Below are 18551 nucleotides of genomic sequence, written 5' to 3'. Positions count from 1 at the left end.
GAAGCACAAGTAGCCCTGCCATTGAGACGGCCAGGAACCCAGCTGTGAGCGAGCCATTCTGCCGAGCGCTATCTAGTCGCAGCAGCCGCATCACTGAGGCACTCTCGAACAAAAAGCATCCAAAGTCAATTGTCTGTCTGTTGAATGGATTTCTGTTCGACGGCATACATTGACTGTGGTATTTTGCACAAATCAACACTATAAAAAGCAAAGGGTAAAGAACAAGGCAGTCTTCAAAAATATTGGCTTTTGATCTTGGGCCATGGTAAGGATTGTAACACTGTTAACTTCATTGTTTTCTCAATTTAATATAACTATAATCATAATATTCATAATAATCATAATGGCATGTCAAATTAACAACAAACTAGATTTAGGGGTCTCATTAACTCTTTGTCAGGGAGCCTTAAAATGAATGTTCCCTAAAGGTTTGACAAATGTTTACACCCTCAATCCTAACTATATTTACTCAGGGTAATGCATTTAGTCAGCCTTGCACGTGGTTAATTACAACCTCAATCTGAAAGTTACTCAGCCAGTCAGTCCACTGTTCATAACCACAGCGTGCACATAGATGAACTAACAGACAAATACTGTGGCATGTTCAGCAGTGGTATCAGCAGTATGAGGAGGCTAACATGTAGGCTAACCCTACCCCCCTAGTCAGATACTGTAACTAGTCTCTCTAATCCACTGCTCTACACACTGGATCTGGGCATTTATCAGCCTGAGCCTCCTGCAATCTCCTACCTCTCCAGACCAGACCTCCCATTTCTGAACTTGATGAGTCAAAGGTCAGGAAAACAACAAGTCAATACACAGCCAGGAGGAGTGCAGTGCAGCTGAGAGAGCTGTGGAGAGGACTAAGCCTCTGTGGCGCGCTGTGATTTAGCCTGTAATAGTTTTCTGTAATCTCTTTCTATTGATTAAACCTCACATCAAAGAGGAGTGCTTTTGCAGAACCTTTCCTTTTCCTGGTCAGAAATACCATATGGAGGTAATCTTTCACCTTTGTTATTCTTGCTGCTCCCGCTGCTGATGCGAGCCTCGCTTCCAGGGCAAGAGAGAGACGAGAGGAGAGAAAACAAACCCAGCACAGAGAAACTACTGCAAAACCCATCTGATTAGCACTGAGATCTCATGCCCAATGCACTGTATGTCTTCCTCAAGCTACAGTAAAAAAAAAAAAAATCAGCAAACGTATCTTTTTAGAGTTTACTTTTCTTTATCTACCCCTGACATGCTGGGCACAATTCAGAAGAGGTGTGGACAAAAGGAATGTATCAAAGAACAAACACGTGTCATCATTTGCAGATTGCTGGTATCAAACATGATGAGTGAGAGAGAAAATAAACAATGGACAATAAAAAAGGTAAAAAATTGTAGCAGTTTCAGCAATATCTCACATTCAGCTCATTGAAATGCAAAAACAAGAGAAAGTGAAAAAACAAACCCCTCCTGCTAAAAACACTCAATTTACTGACAGGCAAATGACTTCATGCTGCCACTTAATCTAATTTCTTGCATAATGCCCCCTAATTAGCATATCAAAGTGCATTAATATTTCTAGGGCATTAGCGATGAGGAAATCTGCTCTGGGTCTACAATAAGAGTAAGAAGAGTGCCAAAAATCCTCTGAACACTACAAATAGTCTGTTTACCAGTCAAGTGCATCCCACTTTCTTTCCCAACCACACAACACCCACCGCCATGCACCAAGTTCCCTAGTGCGTTTCTGAGATTCTAGGTGGGTTAAAATGTCCTTCTTACTTCTAACATACATATGAATGTAAAAAAACGGAACGTTCTGCACAGTATTGAAGCATATCCTGTAAACATAAAGTACTTACAGCCATATTTGTTTGCTGCACTGCTGTCAAATTCATGTTTGGATCTGGTTTTCCCCGGATGGGATCATTGGGTGGCTAAATGACATTGAGATTATGTGCCAGTGAACAGACATGAAAGGAGCAAACAATCCCTCTGTATGATGCCACGGGAGCATGTGAATGACCCACAGTGGGAGAGAAAAACTGTTTGGTTAAGAAGGCCACCAGACCAGCTGAGATCTGTCAATGGCTAAGAGGGGGAAGACTGTGACTCCAAACCGCAGATTAACCACACACACACTCACACAGATACAGACACACGCACACAGACACACTCTCTCACACACACAGAGATATATACACATACACACACATAGACAGACACACATCATCCATTACCTCTTCAAACAGATGTAAATCCAAGTATGTTTGCTGTCATTGTTTACATGGCTACAATACAAACACTTCAGGTTTGATTTAGCCTGTTTCTATTTACACCTGGTACAATGTGATCCAAGAATAATAATAAGCATTTTAAATTTTCAAAGATTTCTCTCTCCTTACATGTACATTGTACTAATTGCATTTAATTGTATTATGAAACTACTGATACAGTTGTATTATGTATCTATTGATACAGTATAATCAAATAAAGCACTGGATGATCTGATTAAAATGAGATCAATAATGTCCATATGTCAAAACACACACACACACACACACATCTCAATTCCGAACTAAAACTGGATTTAAATTCTCAATAGTAAAAACAAAGACTTTACAGCTACTCCCATACTTCACACAGCACACAAAACACATACTGATCAGAGGGACTGGGATAGAGAAAATGTACAACCAGAAGCATTGCTACACACAGGCTTTTCCAAATTGAGTGCTCAAACAAAGTAGCACAGAAGTACAGTATATTATTTACTGGTTTAGTTCTTGTGGAAAATGACATTGAAACAAAGACCATCAAAGGGATTAAAGAAGATTACAACAACTGGAATAGTAAACAAGCTCATTTAAATAATTAGCATACTTAGAGACTCTATTTCTCATGCATAATTAAATAGATATTTAATGTAATATAAAATATAAAAATGTCAAAAGTAATCCAATATGTGCCCACGGAGATAAGTTCTACAGGTGGGGTTAAGATCTGAAAGCGTGTAGGGGTACATGCATATCGTGTGTGTTGATACTAATGCATGGATTAATCTATGATGCACACTCATACAGTATCAAACATACAGTATACTCACAGTCGCTCCCACATCGTTATATAGAGCTAAAACATCCAGTGATCATGTTCCCCCTTTTTCTTACACAATCACTCTCTCACTTTCCCACTTTCTTCTCGACAGGCATAAAGAATACCTCAAGTAGGCTAGGCAGCCAAGAGGGCCCTTCTCATGCCCCTGCGGACACCTCCTGTGGCCGAGAAGTTCATTAAGTTTTATGATCTCACCCAAGTCACTTCTGCTTATAAGCCACACAAAGGCCATGAATCTGACACCTCGTCACTATTTTAAAGCAGTAGCAAATGAATGTCATTTAAGGGGTTTCTGTATGATAGGCAACTTTCAACTGGGTTTAAGAGTTTACCGGTATTTGACAACTGTCATCCCTCTCTCTCTCTCACTCTTTTAAAGGATACCAAAATGCCAAACGTGGCCTTGACCAACATGTAGGGAAAAATGCCAAACGTGGCCTTGACCAACATGTAGGGAAAAATGCCAAACGTGGCCTTGACCAACATGTAGGGAAAAATGCCATACGCTTGCACCACTGTTGTGATACTGTCTTTTGTAGTCATAAACGACTGGAACTTGACATAATATGATTTACCATTGGTATCGAAGATCACTATTCACTAGCGAGAGTAAAGTAGACAGCTTATAATGCTTCTGCAACAGCTTGATATAGAATAAAACATTTCAATAACTTAAATGATTTAAATGTTAAATCCATAAAATAAAGTCTTAAAGAAATAGTTAAATATTGTGGATAAAAAGAAAGAGCCTCTGCCTATTACACTGTATAAAGTATCCCCCAGAAAATCAGCCACACACCCTTTAGTAATGAATCAACAGCAATATTTTTTATATGCTTTCATATAGGCCGTCATTGTAAATAAGAATTTGTTCTTAACTGACTTGCATAGTTAAATAAAGGTTAAATTAAATATTACAAATATATACACTTACAATACTGAAAATGTTAATTTTGTATATTGGATTGCAGTCCAAACACATCTTTGTAATAGGTTTATATGTGAGAAGTTGACTAGCACTAACCTCCTTTTGGCTCATCAACATTTTCAGAAGTATCCTTCCACAAAAAATACCTTCTCCAATAGCGTGGGCGTAAAATCATAGTATTTGTTGTCATATCCAAAAGTGATATTATATTTATTAAGACCATATGATATGCATCTGGCCTTGCAACGACTGGTCTAAGCTACCTACCCTAACAAAAGCGTATTCAAGATGCACACCATCACATCACTGACTGTAGCATGTGGTTCCTGTCTTCTTATGAGCAATCTCCTTTCGGCAAAACCCTCAGGCCCACTAGAAAGACTTTGGGCAAAAAACAGAAATGAAAATGTGCATTATAATAAAATAGTGTTCTATCGATATATGGTGTTTGATTTGCTGTGATGTCAGGATTGCATGGCATTGCGACGCACAAGAACGATGCATAAGACAGGTTGCACAATTAGTATGCTAACCTTAGTAGCTTGTGGATTTATCATGGTTAGAATTTGAAAAAGGTTATCTTAAAGTAGCATGGTTCCACAATTGTTCACTCATGCGCTCGCACAGACTGGCATGCACAAACTCACTCACACAGCCTATACACACACACAATAGTGTTGTTTTGGGGAAGCCTATTTAACTTTTTGAGTTTAACTCATCATCTTGTAGAAGGCTAGTAGTAGGAAGACCAAACCAATTTCCTGTTTAAAAAAATATACCAATCTTAAATCATGTCCTATTTTCTAACAATATATTAACCCTCATACAGTTACTCCTTCGTAGGCTACCCATTTGTATTAGGAAATTAATATTAATGTGGGCAAGAGACTTGTTCTAAAATTTGTGTCCCCACATGCTGGGCAGATATTTGAATATTATGTTTTCTATTAGGCTCTACAATGCTCTTATATATACTTTCCACAGTTTCATTGCACTTAGCTTGTCACGTTAGAAACGGCTGGCTCTATTGATCGTCTGAATGCTTTATGTGCGTTACAGAAGGCAACAATGGTTAGACTCGTGCCAATAATGCCAATAGTGATCCATCCTGTGGACAGCAAACCTCATTAAGCACGAGATTATAATCTAACTGACTAAATATAGGATTAATAATTACCATCACTGTTGGCTATACTTTCCATTTTAATAAAAAACGAGATGCATGGCGCTGAAACGGCTCATATAATGCGCATGGTGTGGTGTAGCCTAATAAAACCAAAGCAAGTGAATTTCCTTTATTTATGATCAAATATGGAGGATTGTTACGCACCTCATTGTCCATTCCATCCCTATGTAACCATCGGATAACAACCCTATATCAATTTCTACATGAGAGCACCGATACCTTTTTGCGGAGATCTGCAGATGCTTCTCAAAGGCTGTAACGTTAACCATAACCTGAATTTTCCCATTTAAAATGTCATGACCGACGGGAGCTGATTCTGTCTCCCGCTTGATAACTTCGGATAAGGCTGCCAACCGGGAGAGTAAAGATGGCGGTGTGCAAATGCGTTGGGGCTCAGCAATGTTGCCTATTGATACAGTCCTCCTGATGTTAAATCTTCCACTTTAATTCATGTGAAGTCTTACCTGTTTTCTCTTTGATCTCGCAGAGGACGCTGAAGAGTGCAGGTTTCATTCTGTGGCAGTTCAGTCCATGTTTCCTGTTTCAGTTTGAGACAAGAACCAACATTGAAATATAGTCACTATAACACCTCAGTTGTTAAAACTTTTAAGATAATAATGTGTCTTTGTTCTTTACAATAACTTCGAGGTCTTGCTAATTTTGCACATGTTGACATGCATCGCAAAGTTGTAGCATAAACAGTGATTTGTCAACACGAATGACGATGGATGCATTGTTTGTTGAAATGCTAACTATTTTGTAAGACTTCAAAGTTTGTTTAAAAAAAGTTTATTTGTAGAACATTCACAATTGAAACTACGAGTGTAGGCCTACATTCAAAATTGTTGCTATTGGTAAATAACTTACCATGGAATTACATTTGGACATTAGCCAACGTTATTTTTAAATATCAGGAGTTACTGTGAAACAGTACTTTACAAATACGCATCAATGTTTACAGGAGCCCCAACCTACCAATTCGCAACATTATATGTAAATGCAATGTAAAGCCTGCACTTTGCACATAATTATTTTTTTTGCCTCCACACAGACAGAAGCAAGTTTCAAAACTATTAGAATTACTGGATGACAGCTGTTAACTTTTTAATCTACATTGGCCGCTGCAAATAATTTTGACCATGGGATTGCCATATGGATCAGCATTTTATAGCCAGCCTTTTATTACATGAATGTTAATTAGCTATAGTGAGTAATGGTGCGTAAAGTGTTTTGTAAAGAAAACATATAAATGAACCAACTTTGCTTGCGCCTCGTCCAGACTTTGGTCAGTAATGGTCATTATTTGATGCAGAATGTCACCGATATCTTGTTTTCTCCCATCATCTATCCCATCGTGTCCATGTGGAGGCGGCAGTGCCATGCCTCCTTGTATCGAGTGGCCAGCCAAGCTGACACCGCCGAGAGCCTGCATGATCCGGGCTTGTTCGTCCATAGTCAGCCGAAACAGAATCACGAAGCCACACAAATGGAAACTTGGCTTGAAAAACTCACATACAAAAAAACAACTACAACATGTGTTGCGTTAGAGCTGTATATTGGTGATATTGCGTTTACGCGTAGCCTATAAGAAAAAATAAATAGGATAACGTTAGCTGAGTACCAGTAATGGTATCAATATCGCGTGTCCAAGTAATCACTTTCTTGCAATCTTCCTTCTTTATGCACGGTCCGAAGTGTGAGTATCTATAAATGTTTTTGTCCGAAAATGCATAAGCTATAATTGTTCAAACTTATTTGTCAAAATGACAGCCGCTGTCCCTCGTATCCTGCAGGAGTCCTCTTGTCAATTCGTCTTTCTCTTTTGAGTTGACGAGTTGTGTATGATTGCTCCTTGCTGATCTGTCATTTATTAGTCGTCTTCTTTTGATTATGTTTCCTCGTACAAATCCTCTTGAAAATGTTCAAATCCCCATTATTGTCAGCAGGAAACAAAATATCCAGTGAAAATTAACAATAAACATGTGAATGAAAATATAAAAAATATAACACTTAGACAGGAAATTAGTAGGCCTACCTGCTACCTGTAAATGTATTGCAATTATTTAAAAAAATGTTTTGCATTAGTGGAAAAATTATAGAAAAAAAGAACAGCGAGAAATTAATTAGGCTACACGCTGTAAAGCGATGCGCAAAAATATCTGCCTGCTGAAATTTATGAGCGCGAGCCTCTGCCTCTGTGTGCTTTATGTTGTTTGATGGCAGAGGTAGTGAGCGATTGAAAGTGTGCCAATGCCACTCACTCAGTGCAAACGTGTCAGAACAAGAGCTGGAGAAAAAAAAGACAACATCGAAATACAAATGCATGCTCCGCCCATCAGAGGAGGGGTCTATATTCTTGTCACTTCTCTGGAACCCCGAAAGCTAAAATTCTAGTGCATTGCTTGAGATGGTGATTATAATGACGAAATAACGGTGTAGTTCCACTTGTCGTATGCCTCACGAGTGCACGTGCACCAAAATACTGTCAGTCCACACATTATAAAAATGTGCATGTTACAAACAAAATAAAATGCATAGGCCTAATCAGATGTTTATATAGTTTAATACAGAACTGATAATGAATTGCACAGACTTTTTGCTTTTCAGGGCTATGGTATAGTCATCTCTACCAAGCCGAGGCTCATAGGGTAGGCAAGCAGTAAACTTGTTTATAATATTGGAAATAAACCACTTCGACCAATCAATGCTGTGTTTGAATGCGACTGACGACCAGAGTGTCCTATTGCTGGCAGATAAATGGTCCTGAAAGCCCACCCACCATATCCTCTATCGTCACTGTGCTTGAACAAAAGGATAGAAACTTCTGATTGGTCGTTGCTATGGGTGACATGCATTGCACAGGCAGGCAGCGCTGCTCAGCGCTCCCCTGCAGTTGCTATGGCAGCAGACAAGTTGTTGAGCTGGATGCAAGGCTACAACATTTAAGCTTCATATACCTACACACCATTCAAATAAGACTGTTTCATTGAAATCACGCAAACACCCCAGAATAGCAAGTGTGGGATGAGTATATAATATACAGTGCATATGGAAAATATTCAGACCCCTTGACCTTTTCCACAGTTTGTTAAGTTACAGCCTAATTCTAAAATGGAATACATCATTTTTTCCCCTCATCAATCTACACACAATACCCCATAATGACAAAGCGAAAACAGGTTTTTAGACATTTTTGCAAATGTATAAAAAAAAATAAGTATTCAGACACTTTGCTATGAGACTCCAAATTGAGCTCAGGTGCGTACTATTTCCATTGATCAACTTTATTGGAGTCCACCTGTGGTAAATGCAATTGATTGGACATCATTTGGAAAGGCACACACCTGTCTATATAAGGTCCCACAGTTGACAGTGCAGGTCAAAGCAAAAAACCAAGCCATGAGGTCAAAGGAATTGTCCGTAGAGCTCCTAGAAAAGATTGTGTCGAGGCACAGATCTGAGGAAGGGTACCAAAAAATGTCTGCAGCATTGAAGGTCCCCAATAACACAGTGGCCTATGTTCAAGATTCTCTGGTCTGATGAAACCAAGATTGAACTCTTTGGCCTGAATGCCAAGCGTCAGGTCTGGAGGAAACGTGTCACCATCCCTACGGTGAAGCATGGTGGTGGCAGAATCATGGTGTGGGGATGTTTTTCAGCAGTAGGGACTGGGAGACTAGTCAGGATCGAGGGAAAGATGAACAGCGCAAAGTACAGAGTGATCTTTGATGAAAACCTGTTCCAGAGCGCTGGAACGAAGGTTCACCTTCCAACAGGACACCGACCCTAAGCACAAAGCCAAGACAACGCAGGAGTGGCTTTGGGACAAGTCGTTGAATGTCCTTGAGTGGCCCAGCCAGAGCCCGAACTTGAACCCGATCGAACATCTCTGGAGAGACCTGAAAATAGCTCTGCAGCGACGCAGAGTATGCCATTAGCAGACACTTATATCCAAAGCTACTTACAGTCATGCATGCATAGATTTTACGTATGGGTGGTCCCAGGAATCCAAGCCACTACTCTGGTGTTACAAGCCCCATTCTGAACTACAAAGGACCACACCCTACTTTGGTGTAAACTAGACAGAGAGCTCAACATGTTGGTGATAGTGAAGTTCACACAAACTCTGTCCTGGTGGTACCATACGACCCATCACATAACATGTTATATTATCTTAATTCATTGTAAGACTGAATTAAAGAGGCCATACAGAAATTTTGCCTCTGGAGGTGCTCTTGAGGTAAAAGGGGTCCCATAAATAGACAGATATTCGCCAGAAATTACCTCATTAGACAGGAAGGGGCTCATCCATGCCAATGAGCAAAAGCCCTGTTATCCTAAAAGACAAGATTGTATGGTTTCATTAGTTTTGAGGTAAAACAGTAACTAAACTTACAGCCTCTTTAATGAAAACTGAAGGGCACAACTTTTGACTCAAGCGCATTCCCAGAGGCATTCAAAACTCTTGAGATAAGTTACAAAATGTTGTAAACTGTTCTTGGATCAAACGACCATCATTGGACATGGACAAAAGTGGTTTAGTGTTATCAGAATGGAACACCAATTATTTTTGCATCACTTCATTGAACACCGTGCAGGTACATTTCTTTTGAAAGAAATCATGAAATACATTTAAGAGAGATTTGGTTCTAGACTCAGTCAAGAACCTAAAAGGTCTGAGGGTTGAGATCGCGGCAAGCAGCTTCTACCAAGTCAAAAAGCAAATGAGATTCTCTTCTTTAGCGAACTGTGTGGTTCCGCTCTTTCTTATTCACTTGACCTTGAAGTATCAGCTCAACACACTCTTGAGTTTAGTGAATAGGGAGTCCCAGGACTACTGCATTTATCATTGAAATACTGAGCTGTCAAGTCAGACTGCATACCTGTCAAGGAGGGCTCAAAGGTACAGCTCGAGCTCCTCTCCTCTGTTGCAGTGCATGATTCTTCATTGCATTGCATAGCATGACTTTTCACCATTGTTCTCAGCCATATGTCAACATAATTCATTTCCGTACTATGACAGCCCCCTGCAAAAAGACACAGTAAGTTCACCGCACAGTTTATATAACCAGGAGCGCATTATTGTCATAAAACTATGATTTCAATTCTGAAACCATATTATTAATCTAAAACGAATAATTTATTCTTCTTCTATTCATTTCCCTAATCATCTGCAGCAGGAAACCACTGCTTCTGAGGGATACAAAAAAGCACCTTTTAATGCATTTGTAATTCCACTTCAGTTGGTTTAAAGAGGAGTTAGTCATAACTGAAAGTTTATTATACTGTATACCTGCTTTTGGTTGATCTGGATTCATTGAAACAAGCCCCACTTCTATAAAGAAAAGATTAACATTTGAAATAAATTATTCCTGTTACAGCTACACCACTTGAGTCCAGGGCAAGAAATCTACGCATCACATTGCATAATGAAATATTCTGATGATCTATGATTTACCTTCTGTGGACTTTGTTGGGAATGGGCATGGTATAGTTGGAAAGGATGTGTGGTATAAAATGTTTAAGGACTTTAAATTACTGAGCCAAATTAACTCATCACTACTAATGAAATGAGGACTTTTAACACAGAGAATGCTAGTCTGTTTGAACTACACATGAGTGTGCATATACAACACTTCGTCATCTGTTCAAATTTATATTATGCTTCATCTGTTCAAATGTATATTATGCTTTTCAATGTGACATCTGAAAAGACCCACAGGTGCCATAGAAAGCAGTGACTGTGTTGACATATTTCATTTAGGCATCCTTCTGCAAAGCTGTAATTGCCTAATTAGCTTGTTAATTAGGAGATTAGCATGCACTGATATAATGGCTTGCTCTGTTGTGATGGGAGGATAACGTTTAAGTGAGGATGTTATGGGTGTATGATTTTAGAAGCCTGGTGTCTGCAAGGGGTCAGGGAATACTAAAGAGTTAAAAAAAGAAACATGACAATTCTGTAAATCTTGTTGAACACAAAACGAATGAATTCAACATTTCCAAATTAATTGAACATCCAAATGTTTTTGCTTTAATATGTCAAAATGATAGGAATTAACAATGTATAATTTGTTATTATGACTCAATCTTTGTAGATTCAAAAGGAACTAGAAGTACTGGTTATGTGTCCACCTCTGACCGACGGTCGTAAGGAGACTGTGAGGTGGATCCTGGTCTGAGTGGTGGCTCTGTGATCCCCTTGCTGAGGGAGATTTGAGTAAATGACCAAATGACCAGAGAAATTACTAACCAAATTATGAACAGCATTTTCTTTGGTTTGTGTACATTGTTCATTCATTTCATGTTATTTATCCCACTGGAGAGCTAGGCCCAGCCAATCAGAAAACGTTTTTCCCACAAAGGGGCTTTATTACAAACAGAAATACTGCTCGGCAAAGGAGAAATGCTCATTAACAGGGATGTAAACTAATTTGTGCACAAATTGTAGAAGAACATTTCTGGGATCTTTGAACCTGCTCATGAACCATGGGACCAACACTTTACATGTTGTGTTGATACTTTTGTTCAGTATACAAATAAAGTGGGCAAAGCAGTATGTAAACATTATTAAAGTGACCAGTGTTCAATGATTCTATGTACATAGGTCAGCAGTCTCTAAGTACCAGGTTGTAGCCTGCTAGTAACATTAGCTAAAGTTCAGGGCAGTGTACTGGGTGGAGCCTGGCTAGTGGTGACTGTTTAACAGTCTGATGGCCTGGAGATAGAAGCTGTTTATCAGTCTCTTGGTCCCAGCTTTGATGCACCTGTACTGTCTTCGCTTTCTAGAGGCCGTGGCTCGGGTGGCTGAAGAGGTGCTGTTGCACCACTGTCTGTGTAAACACACTACAGTGGCTTGCAAAAGTATTCATCCCCCTTGACGCTTTTCCTATTTTGTTGCATTACAACCTGTAATTTAAATTGATTTTTATTTGGATTTCATGTAATGGACATACACAAAAATGTCAAAATTGGTGAAGTGAAATTTAAAAAATAACTTGTTGCAAAAAAATCACAAAAAAACGGAAAAGTGGTGTGTGCATATGTATTCACCCCCTTTGCTATGAAGCCCCTAAATCAGATCTGGTGCAACCAATTACTTTCAGAAGTCACACAATTAGTTAAATAAAGTCCACCTGTGTGCAATCTAAGTGTCACATGATCTGTCTCATGATCTCAGTATATACACCTGTTCTGAAAGGCCCCAGAGTCTGCAACACCACTAAGCAAGGGGCACCACCAAGCAAGCGGCACTATGAAGACCAAGGAGCTCTCCAAACAGGTCAGGGACAAAGTTGTTGAGAAGTACAGATCAGGGTTGGGTTATAAAAAAATATGCGAAACTTTGAACATTCCACAGAGCACCATTAAATCCATTATTAAAAAATGGAAAGAATATGGCACCACAACAAACCTGCCAAGAGAGGGCCGCCCACCAAAACTCATGGGCCAGGCAAGGAGGGTATTAATCAGAGAGGCAACAAAGAGACCAAAGATAACCCTGAAGGAGCTGCAAAGCTCCACAGCGGAGATTGGAGTATCTGTCCATAGACCCACTTTAAGCTGTACACGCCACAGAGCTGGGCTTTACAGAAGAGTGGTCAGAAAAAAAGTAAAAATTAATAAACAAACACGTTTGGTGTTCACCAAAAGGCACGAGGGAGACCCCCCAAACATATGGAAGAAGGTACTCTGGTCAGATGAGACAAAAATTTAGGTTTCTGGCCATCAAGGAAAAAGCTCTTGCGCAAACCCAACACTTCCCATCACCCAAAGAACATCATCCCCACAGTGAAGCATGGTGGTGGCAGCATCATGCTGTGGGGATGTTTTTCATCGGCAGGGACTGGGAAACTGGTCAGATTTGAAGAAATGATGGATGGCGCTAAATACAGGGAAATTCTTGAGGGAAACCTGTTTCAGTCTTCCAGAGATTTGAGACTGGGACGGAGGTTCACCTTCCAGCAGGAAAATGACCCTAAGCACACTGCTAAAGCAACACTCGAGTGGTTTAAGGGGAAACATTTAAACGTCTTGGAGTGGCCTAGTCAAAGCCCAGACCTCAATCCAATTGAGAATCTGTGGTATGACTTAAAGAACTTGAAGGAGCTGGAGCAGTTTTGCATTGAAGAATGGGCGAAAACTCCCACTGGCTAGATGTGCCAAGCTTATAGAGACATACCCCAAGAGACTTGCAGCTGTAGTTGCTGCAAAAGGTGGCTCTACAAAGTATTGACTTGGGGGGGGTGAACAGTTATGCACGCTTAAGTTTTCCGTTTATTTGTCTTATTTCTTGTTTGAAAAAATGGTAGATGTGCAGAAGATGAATGTGCAAGTAGAGATTCTGGGGTGCAAAGGAGCAAGATAAATAAATAAATAGAGTATAGGGATGAGGTAGTTGGATGGGATATTTACAGATGGGCTATGTACAGGTGCAGTGATCTGTGAGCTGCTCTGACAGCTGGTGCTTAAAGCTAGTGAGGGAGATATGAGTCTCCAGCTTCAGTGATTTTTGCAGTTCGTTCCAGTCATTGGCAGCAGAGAACTGGAAGGAAAGGCGGCCAAAGGAAGAATTGGCTTTGGGGGTGACCAGAGAGATATACCTGCTGGAGCGAGTGCTACGGGTGGGTGCTGCTATGGTGACCAGTGAGCTGAGAAAAGGCGGGGCTTTTCCAGAGACTTGTAGATGACCTGGAGCCAGTGGGTTTGGCGGCGAGTATGAAGCGAGGGCCAGCCAACGAGAGCGTACAGGTCGCAGTGGTGGGTAGTATATGGGGCTTTGGTGACAAAACGGATGGCACTGTGATAGACTCTATCCAATTTGTTGAGTAGAGTGTTGGAGGCTATTTCGAAAATGACATCGCCAAAGTCGAGGATCGATAGGATGGTCAGTTTTACGAGGGTATGTTTGGCAGCATGAGTGAAGGATGCTTTGTTGCGAAATAGGAAGCCGATTCTAGATTTAATTTTGGATTGGAGATGCTTAATGTGTGTCTGGAAGGAGAGTTTACAGTCTAATCAGACACCTAGGTATTTGTAGTTGTCCACATATTCTAAGTCAGAACCGTCCAGAGTAGTGATGCTGGACGGGCGGGCAGGTGCGGGCAGCGATCGGTTGAATAGCATGCATTTAGTTTTACTTGCATTTAAGAGCAGTTGGAGGCCACGGAAGGAGAGTTGAATGGCATTGAAGCTCGTCTGTAGGTTAGTTAACACAGTGTCCAAAGAAGGGCCAGAAGTATACAGAATGGTGTCGTCTGCGTAGAGGTGGATCAGAGAATCACCAGCAGCAAGAGCGACATCATTGATGTATACAGAGAAGCGAGTCGGCCCGAGAATTGAACCCTGTGGCACCCCCATAGAGACTGCCAGAGGCCCGGACAACAGGCCCTCCAATTTGACACACTGAACTCTATCAGAGAAGTAGTTGGTGAACCAGGCGAGGCAATCATTTAAGAAACCAAGACTGTTGAGGCTGCCGATAAGAATGCGGTAATTGACAGAGTCAAAAGCCTTGGCCAGGTCGATGAATACGGCTGCACAGTAATGTCTCTTATCGATGGCGGTTATGATATCGTTTAGGACTTTGAGCGTGGCTGAGATGCACCCATGACCAGCTCTTAAACCAGATTGCATAGCGGAGAAGGTACGGTGGGATTCGAAATGGTCGGTAATCTGTTTGTTAACTTGGCTATCGAAGACCTTAGAAAGGCAGGGTAGGATAGATATAGGTCTATAGCAGTTTGGATCTAGAGTGTCTCCCCCTTTGAAGAGGGGGATGACCGCAGCAGCTTTCCAATCTTTGGGAATCTCAGACGATACGAAGGAGAGGTTGAACAGGTTAGTAATAGGGGTTGCAACAATTTCGGCAGATCATTTTAGAAAGAGAGGGTCCAGATTGTTTAGCCCGGCTGATTTGTAGGGGTCCAGATTTTGCATCTCTTTCAGAACATCAGCTATCTGGATTTGGGTGAAGGAGAAATGGGGGAGGCTTGGGCGAGTTGCTGTGGGTGGTGCAGGGCTGTTGATCGGGGTAAGGGTAGCCAGGTGGAAAGCATGGCCAGCCGTAGAAAAATGCTTATTGAAATTCTCAATTATAGTGGATTTATCGGTGGTGACAGTGTTTCCTAGCCTCAGTGCAGTGGGCAGCTGGGAGGAGGTGCTCTTATTCTCCATGGACTTTACAGTGTCCCAGAACTGTTTTTGAGTTTGTGCTACAGGATGTGTGTATATTGGTTCCTATTGAGATAGTATGTACAATTGAGTACAATTGAGTACTATTGAGGTAGTATGTCCATGAATGTATAGTTAAAGTGACTATGCATATATGATAAACAGAGAGTAGCAGCAGCGTGAAAAGAGGGGTTGGTGGGGGGGTTGGGGTGGGGGGCACACAATGCAAATAGTCCAGGTAGCCATTTGATTATACCTGTTCGGGAGTCTTATGGCTTGGGGGTAAAAACTGTTGAGAAGCCTTTTTGTCCTAGACTTGGCACTCCGGTACCGCTTGCCATGTGGTAGTAAAGAGAACAGTCTATGACTGGGGTGGCTGGGGTCTTTGACAATTTTTAGGGCCTTCCTCTGACACCGCCTGGTGTAGAGGTCCTGGATGGCAGGCAGCTTAGCCCCACTTATGTACTGGGCCGTACGCATTACCCTTTGTAGTGCCTTGCGGTCAGAGGCCAAGCAATTGCCGTACCAGGCAGTGATGCAACCAGTCAGGATTCTCTTGATGTTGCAGCTGTAGAACCTTTTGAGGATCTCAGGACCCATGCCAAATCTTTTTAGTTTCCTGAGGGGGAATAGGCTTTGTCGTGCCCTCTTCACGACTGTCTTGGTGTGCTTGGAGCATTCTAATTTGTTCTTAATGTAGAACTTGGAACTTGAAGCTCTCAACCTGCTCCACTACAGCCCTGTCGATGAGAATGGGGGCGTGCTCGGTCCACCTTTTCCTGTAGTCCACAATCATCTCCTTAGTCTTGGTTACGTTGAGGGATAGGTTATTCTGGCACCACCCGTCCAGGTCTCTGACCTCCCTATAGGCTGTCTCGTCGTTGTCGGTGATCAGGCCTACCACTGTTGTGTTGTCTGCAAACTTAATGATGGTGTCGTGGCTGGCCATGCAGTTCTGGGCACTTTATGTTGATGTTTCCTTTATTTTGGCAGTTACCTGTACATTTTTATGAAATTAAACATTCAATATGGGATTGTGTATTGAAATCCAAAATGAATCTATGAAATGGTCTTATTCATGTAAAGGGGTAACCTGCAAAGAAAATATTCCATGGTGCCTACTTTAATGTATGCTCTTTGCAAAGGTAGATAAATATGTTTAAAATACTGCATCTGCCATTGTCTGTTGTTAACTCCCACTGTAGTCATTAACTCATTTCAAGTGCAATCTTAGTGTAGGAGGTAAATTAACAAACCATGAAGAATGTTATAAATGCACAATTAGCATACCGACATTTATACGACATATTCATAAGACAGCAGTAATTTTTGATAGGGAATTTCCAAACCCTTTTCTAACACCATCTAGTTTGCAGTCTGTTTGAAAAAGAGGTCTCAAGATGTGCCCTGATTTAATGGGTCATTAGAAATGAGTAACTACCCAATAGATTTGGGTTCGAGCATGTGCATTTCACCCCTCATTTCTTTATCTTTGGTCATTCCTGCTTTGTAGACCATGGCTGTTTACACCGCTCCTCCGTAGACTCCTCTATGATACTGTATATTGGCAACCACTGTAATTTTAAAATAATAAGATGAGGGCGCTATGGTTTTTGTGATTTGACATGGTTGCTGGGTTTTATGACAGGTTTTACAATTGAAGCAAAAAAGAGAATTGTACTCAATACAAAATGAAGCTTGAGAATTTGAACATTCAGCTTGAGGTGCATGACAATTTGATGTTTTATGTTTTTGGGCAAACTCTTGCAAACTGGTTACCATAACGCTAACCCTAACCCTAACCGTGAACCTGACCCTAATCCTTACCCTTACCTTAACCTACTGTAACCCTAAAACTAACGCTAAACAATACAACAACATGTACAATTTAAAATACTGGAAATCACAAAACTATGGTTTGAATGTCTTGTCCCTAACCCCAAAGTTCCTCTCACCCATAAAAACAGAGTTAGGAATGTAACTGTGAGAGGTATCCTGGGGGACTGTTTCTTTTGGAAGTCAAGACAGATGTGAGAGATCAGAAGCAGGCAATAAGCACGAGGGGAAGGTGAGAGGTACACAGCTATACTGCTCCCAATGATCAATCATACTCTACTTGTCCTCCCTAGACTCCAGCTGTTACACTGTCTCCACTGAATGCACTGGTTTCTTTGCTTAAAATTATTACACAGACCATAAACCCTGAGAGTGAGGAGTCCATGTAGTCGTCGCAGTAAGCTTTAAGATTGGCCAGTGGTGGGATGGACACAGGCAATATTTCCCGTCCAATACAGGATCAAGGTTTGACTTCTAAGGTCTTTCCCTTTAATTGCCATGCGCTGACTGTTTACTGCAGTTTCATTGATTATCTTATGACTACATTGGACTCAGGCCTTTATTTCAAGGCTGCACTGGAGAGCAAATAAAAAATGTCTGGCATTGTAAAACCGATCATGAAATATTGGAGGAAATTGGATTGCATTGTTGATGAAGTAATTATGCATAGAATTAGCCTAACATGACAGTATTTTCCATCAAACAATGCATTATAAATCAATGAGTAATCAATATGCCAGATATGATTCACAAGCAAGTTTTGTGAGATCATTGTTGTGTATTTATCATAGAAGAAGCTGTGAGGATGCTAACTAGCAATAATGATAATCGCGAGAAGGGTGTGAGTTCTAGTTAGTCAGTTGTTTTAATTGTTTGGTATGTGTGTTCGGGTGATATGATAGATTTTGATTAGGCCTAAAGTATCTTCCCGTCAAGAATATGCCTAGTCAGTGATGTGCTGTAGCCTATAATTATGTGAAACATTCTGATAACAGTGTATTATTCAATATACTCTGTTAACAGCTTGGAATGTAAACTTTGAATATCAATCATCTTATTCAAATATCATCAGACAGATATCTAAAAGATTAGAACATTTGGATGACTATGATAAATTGTGTTACCTGAATGATACACCCACAATTCATATAAAAAGTGTGATCACGCTCTCCGCAGCCGATGTGAGTAAGACCTTTAAACAGGTCTTGCATTCACAAGGATGCAGCGCCAGACGGATTACCAGGACGTGTACTCCGTGCATGTGCTGACCAACTGGCAAGTGTCTTCACTGACATTTTCTACCCCTCCCTGTCTGAGTCTGTA

At 40.8% G+C, this 18551-nt stretch overlaps 1 protein-coding gene across 10 annotated transcripts in view; it reads right to left on the bottom strand.

The window, feature by feature from the left end:
- pbx3b (pre-B-cell leukemia homeobox 3b) overlaps positions 1-7765 on the bottom strand; it is a 90851-nt gene extending 83086 nt beyond the window's left edge. For 2 of the 10 annotated variants that reach the window (XM_071403388.1, XM_071403389.1), the window contains exons 1-2: positions 6479-7765; positions 5684-5757 (exon numbers count right to left, since the gene is read on the bottom strand). In XM_071403388.1, coding sequence (XP_071259489.1) covers positions 5684-5757; positions 6479-6672 — 268 coding nt within the window. In that variant the 5' untranslated portion in view covers positions 6673-7765. The remainder of the gene's footprint in view (positions 1-5683; positions 5758-6478) is intronic. The other 8 variants (XM_071403390.1, XM_071403393.1, XM_071403391.1 and 5 more) reach the window with 6 other exon arrangements.
- Between the last annotated feature and the right edge of the window lie 10786 nt (positions 7766-18551).

Source organism: Salvelinus alpinus, chromosome 5 (assembly GCF_045679555.1).
Source record: "Salvelinus alpinus chromosome 5, SLU_Salpinus.1, whole genome shotgun sequence".
NCBI lineage: Eukaryota > Metazoa > Chordata > Actinopteri > Salmoniformes > Salmonidae > Salvelinus > Salvelinus alpinus.
The sequence above is the reverse complement of the archived record's forward strand: the minus strand, read 5'-3'. Positions and strand labels throughout refer to the sequence as shown.